This window comes from Drosophila ananassae, chromosome XR (genome assembly GCF_017639315.1).
Source record: "Drosophila ananassae strain 14024-0371.13 chromosome XR, ASM1763931v2, whole genome shotgun sequence".
Lineage (NCBI taxonomy): Eukaryota > Metazoa > Arthropoda > Insecta > Diptera > Drosophilidae > Drosophila > Drosophila ananassae.
Genome location: NC_057932.1, coordinates 11,055,637 through 11,061,215, shown reverse-complemented (window position 1 = coordinate 11,061,215; position 5,579 = coordinate 11,055,637). Strand labels below are relative to the sequence as shown.

At 34.3% G+C, this 5,579-nt stretch overlaps 1 protein-coding gene across 1 annotated transcript; it reads right to left on the bottom strand.

Moving 5' to 3' along the window:
- Positions 1-1,579: 1,579 nt before the first annotated feature.
- Positions 1,580-4,466, bottom strand: LOC123257630 (piggyBac transposable element-derived protein 2-like). The gene is made up of 2 exons (XM_044717385.1): positions 4,272-4,466; positions 1,580-3,882 (listed from the first exon to the last, which is right to left on the bottom strand). The coding sequence occupies exon 2, from the start codon at positions 3,107-3,109 to the stop codon at positions 2,084-2,086; it is 1,026 nt and encodes a 341-aa protein (XP_044573320.1). The 5' UTR covers positions 3,110-3,882; positions 4,272-4,466; the 3' UTR covers positions 1,580-2,083.
- Positions 4,467-5,579: the final 1,113 nt, after the last annotated feature.

Here is a 5,579-nt window from a genome sequence, read left to right as displayed (position 1 = left end):
CATCAATTATTCCCATAAAAATGATAGATCAAAAACAAAGAGTCATTTGATTAAATAAATCGCCTCAGTCCATACGATTTTGCCGTCCTCTAAAAATGGCATACTTAAAGGAAACAACGTCTCTTATATTAGAAGAAAAAGAAAACTTGGACAATCAGATTAAAAACCTGGATTTATACGTGCATGCTTTCGAACCGAATGCAATTTTTGTAAAATTCGATGGGCACCTAAAACTTATAGACGGCAAGGTGTTAAATATATTAACAGGAACAAAATCCTGCCAGTCGTGTCCAATGTGTGGGGCAAAGCCCACCCAGCTTCTTACTATAAGTGATTTTTATTCCAAAATATTTGATATGAAGCCACATACGGAAATCCACAGAATGGATTTAGTTCCCTTCATGCATGGATTCGCTTTTTTGAATTCTTGCTTAAAATATCATATAGAATTGAACTTAGAAAGTGGCATGTTAAGGGAAATGACAAAATCGAATTGGAGGCACGAATATAAAGTTCAAGCAACGTTTCGGAAAGATATGGGCCTTCGTGTAGACAAGCCGAGACAAAATGGCAGTGGCAATACAAATGACGGAAATACGGCGAGGCGGGCATTCTCCAACCCAAAATTATTTTCATCTATATTAGGAATAGATCACAATTTCATTCAGCGCCTACATGTAATTTTGATAGCCATAAATTGTCATTACCCTATAAATTAAAAAATAAATCAAGTTATTCTGTTTTGAAACATTTATTATATATAGGACCAATTACTTTTGGTACCCCATGTCGCCAACAGTACACAAAATTTTAGTGGATGGATAGATCATCATTGAAAAATCAATTGTTCCTGTTGGCTCCTTGGCAGAAAGTGCATCAGAAGCAAGTCACACCCTTTTCAAGGCTGACCGAAAAAATCATGCCAGAAAATGTACAAATACCAGAAATGGATTGCAAATATGACAGATGTCTTTCACAGAGCTGTAGATTCGTCTGATACTTTAATGTCTAGTTCTTGGTTCACAAAAACCAACAGGATGCCTCTGCCAGCAGAGGTTGTCGATCTTTTGGATTCGCCAATCATATCCCATGTTGGCCACAAAGACGGAAGTACATCCCAAAACTCGTGCGCAGAAGACTCAGATGAAGAAAATGGCAACGATGATGTAAGTGACACTTTTGAAATCGAATTAGATTTGTGATTAATATTGAAAACTAAAACACAAGGAAAAGAGTAAGTTACAATTTTTGAGTTATTAAAAAAATGTAATCCAATTTTTTTTCAGTGTTCGTAAAATTTAACAATGGATTCTAAATACGTAACAGATTTTAATTTTATGTTTCTATCTTATGTTTCTCAAATTATAATTTTTAATAATTTCTTAAATAAAAGTGCATTTTTAACCACTGTGCGGTACGAAAATTGAAAAAAAAAAAAACAATAACCAAAATTTTGTTTTAGTTCAAATAATACAACAAAAAAAGTTTCAAGTCAATATCTTATAACCTAGAGCTTATGCACCAAAAACGGGATTTTTACCCACAGTGCAATGTAGTACAGTTGATCTTGATGACCTGCTGCCGGATGCAACAACGATGTCTCGAGCTACGCAAAAGTTGGCGGATGAAAAAAAGAAAATTATTAAAGATGAGATAGCCGAAGTAGCTTGGACCAAATGAAGTTCGTTACCGATCAAAGACGAAATATCGTCAAAGTATCGTCAAGAACAATATTAGCCCTTCATATGGCATAAACTCCGATTTTGATGCGGTTTTTGTTTTTAGATATATAATTAAAAATAAAAAATACACTTTTTTTTCGTTTTCCCGATTTTTGATTTTTTACACTTTTATTAAGGATAAAGGATATGTTGCATAAATACATCAAATATGCTTGGGTTCAAAATTAAACTTAATATAATCCAAAAATTTATTTAACATAAATGAATATATTTGTAATGTTTTTAGTGCATTAAACAAAATATTTGAATTCATAATATATTTAATAGTTTCAGTGCTCAGTTTACATAGATAAAACGTAAATTTTATTATAATATTTGCTATAAGGCGCTTAAATTACTGTTTAATTTAAGTGAAAATTGGTGAAACAATTATTTCTTTTATTGAAGCATAAAGCTACTCCACATTTGTTGGACATGACTTGAGAATATCCTGCACAGTTTGGAAACTTGCATCTTATTCTTTTGTCTGCCCAAATTGGCCAATGTCCAACCTGATCCTGTCGTACCATTTGGTTTGGTACATGCTGAGTTGGACCTCTCTGCTTCTTTAGCTGCAATTCATTTTCAATGACGGAACTTCGTTTACCCAATTTTGATTTAGTGTTAACTTTTGTTAGCACTTCTGCGATATCAAGCCGAAAGTCTGATGAACTTAAAACTTTTCCAGGATATCCATTTGCCTTCATAACACGTTTATACAACAACCAAGCGTTGCTGATTGTAAGGTCCAGTAAATGATAAAAGATTCTGACTTGCCAACGTTTGCTTCTCAATAAAATTTTATATCTTCCGATTATACTGTCGATCAGATCAACGCCTCCCATATAACTGTTGTATTGTGCTACAGCGAAAGGACGGTCAATTTGTATATATTCCTTTTTGGCCTTGTTGAATCGGCGGGCAGTGTCTGTGGGAACTATTCCAGCGTAGTTCGATGCCAATGAAACTATTTTATTATCCACCCATGAGGTGCAAGATATGTCTACTCCACCAAAATCAGCGACATACTCCACAGACGTGCCGCGAGGATTTTTCTTTAGGTGAATATTCTCCATGGATTTGAAATTAGGGATTCTGTTCTTTCGAATTGTACCCAACGCTAAGATCCCGCTTTCCGCCAAATACTTTAAAAGAGGTAATGAATTAAAATAATTGTCAAAATATAGGCGAAAATTCTGATGCCTGGGGACTTCTCTGGCCAATCTTACAACACAATTTGATGCTGCTCCTAGATCTGGCTCGTTAAGTAGTACTACGTTTTCATTGCCAGAATCAATCTCGAATTTATAGCAGAAGCCCGAATTACCGCTTAAAACATATATTTTATATCCCCATTTATGAGGCTTGTTAGGATTGTACCGTTTCATATGTGATCTTGCTTTTGTTGAACAAATCTGTTCGTCGACACACAAAAACTGTTCCTTAGGTACTTTTCCAAAATTATTATTAATTTCCTAAATAAGTGGTCGTATTTTGAAAAGCCGATCATGACGGGAATCAGTCAAAGGCAGATTATTATCATTGTTGTTGAAATGAATGTGACGTCTGATTGTTTCAAATGTTTTTTGTGACATAATGTTTTGAATTGTCGGTATTCCAATACTTGCAGACCAGTAAAGGGCACATTTTGGAAGTCGTGAAATGGACATATACAACACAATTCCAACAAACTGTTGAATATCCAAAGGAGTAAAAGTAATATTTGCGTTTGGCTCTTTTTGATGAATGTAAAGGTTAGTTTCATTCGAAATATTCTCAAAAACTTTTTTAGGAAATAGATACGAAAAAAATTGAATAGGCTGGGACAGCTCCATTAGTTCCGGAGGTAACGCAGTGCTCGTGAGCAGCTGAAGTTGGTTCTCATTCAAAATCAAACTGCGTTGTCTCCATAGCAAATTCCTTCTTAGGTCCTTTTTGCTAGAAGTCGCAACATCGTTGACATCCTTGCTTGGAACATTCAAGTCGGTAGGGAGTTCAACTTGATTTTCCAAAACTTCGTCATCTGAGGTCTCAAAATCTTCTTTATTGGGATAGTAATCGCTTTCGTCATCAGCAGAAAAGTCGAGATCATCCTCGCTATCCACGCTATTAAAAAAACTTTCTATTTGCGAAGGCGTTAATCCTTTTTCTGACATTATTCCTATGTAATACAATAGTATATACCATTTGAAACATAACATAACTTTGGTTCCATAGATGAACATATAACACAGACGACAAAGACAATAAATACCAAATAATTGTATATAAAAACACATGAAACATAACATAATAATAATCACAAAGAAATAAATGTTGCATATATACATCAAAACTGAGACTGCACAAATTATCTCTGAAAAGCAGTTTGATGTATATCTGCAACACAACGATACTCACTATTTTCACGTAACACATAAACCATAACATAAAAACTCGGCTGCACATGCATTATAAACATAAATACCTTTTCAATTGTGCAGTTTTGTTTAAACAAATAAGTTGTATTTTAAGAAATATTTGTAATTGAAAGTTTGGAACGGAGCTCACGTGCTTGTTTCACAAAATTGGCGGGAAAAGTAAACTTATGTTGTCAAAACTCATGGTAGAGTGGGATCAGGTCATACTAATAAAAAAAAGCCTTGTTGCATTATGACATCACACTAACACATGTCACTTTCTTTATAAACACTATGAAATAGTTGAATTCAAACGGTATGTTGCAGATATGCATCACGGCCATATAAAGGGTTAGGTTAAATTGCAGCAGTCATTTGCTTGCCAACGTTTTGGATAATTCGTTTAAGGAATCGATAGAAGTTTCAGAGCTAGTAGAAATGTGCTAAAAAATTGTAAAATATTTTAAGAAAGCTAACTTACAGCATCATCTACAAACCTCTCTAAAAACCAATGCCCCACAACAATGTTTAAGTCTATTGTGGACAATTGGTTCAGCAATAATGAAATTCTGATAGAAAAACAAGAAAGACAACGATTGTTGCTAATAATCATATTAACGCTAAAACAATTGGTAGACTTTTGTAGCGATTTTGAAATAATTTTTAAGAAGCTTCAATTCGGTAGTTCTCCCTTCCTTTGTTTTGTTATACCGTCCATTGAAAAATATTGCGGCTTATTTTCGGGCCACAAGTGGAGGACTTACCGGCCCTAGTAACTTTAAAAGAAAAGATTCGCAATAATGTTGATGAAATTTGGATTCCAAATATTTGTGTGTGGCATAAAGCTGGTTGTTTTTTGTTTCCACCTGAGTAAAACCATACGAGTTGATTTTTGTGAGTTGAGTATTATTTTTGTTCAAAAAAATGATTGTTGAGCCGAACGAGTCGCGCCCGAAATCATTATGCTAAACTCGAGTCGAACTTCGAGTGAAGTGAAACAAAAAATTGATCAGACTCGAGTGGAATTAAAATCTAAAACGAAAATGTTCTGATGTACACTGACGAGCAAAACTGTAACTCGAGTTCATTGTTGCAACTTCAAAGGTCTGTAACTTTTTTTCTAATGCACGCATTTTAAAGTCTTAGTCTTGTTTTATTGGTTATATCATATACTATTATTAAGCAAAATTGAAAGCCATTTGTTATCAGTTAAAGAAAATTACACGCCAAACTGTAAAAAAAGTCAAATGTTACAGTATTGCACTCTGGTTATTTTTTTTAAACAAATATTTTTATTAATGATTTTTTAATAATGAGTCCACATCCCCTTGGACTTTTTCAACTCTTCTATGCGATCGGGCATACTTTGGGTATACCGTTGTACCATTTCCGGGGGAATAGCATTCCATACGTCTTGTGTCCGTTCCCACAACTCCTTCATTCCACCTGGATACTTCGC

What these genes read in the sequence shown, in the direction of transcription:
- LOC123257630 (XM_044717385.1), bottom strand. Translation starts at nt 3,109, where the DNA reads ATGAAACGGTACAATCCTAACAAGCCTCATAAATGGGGATATAAAATA.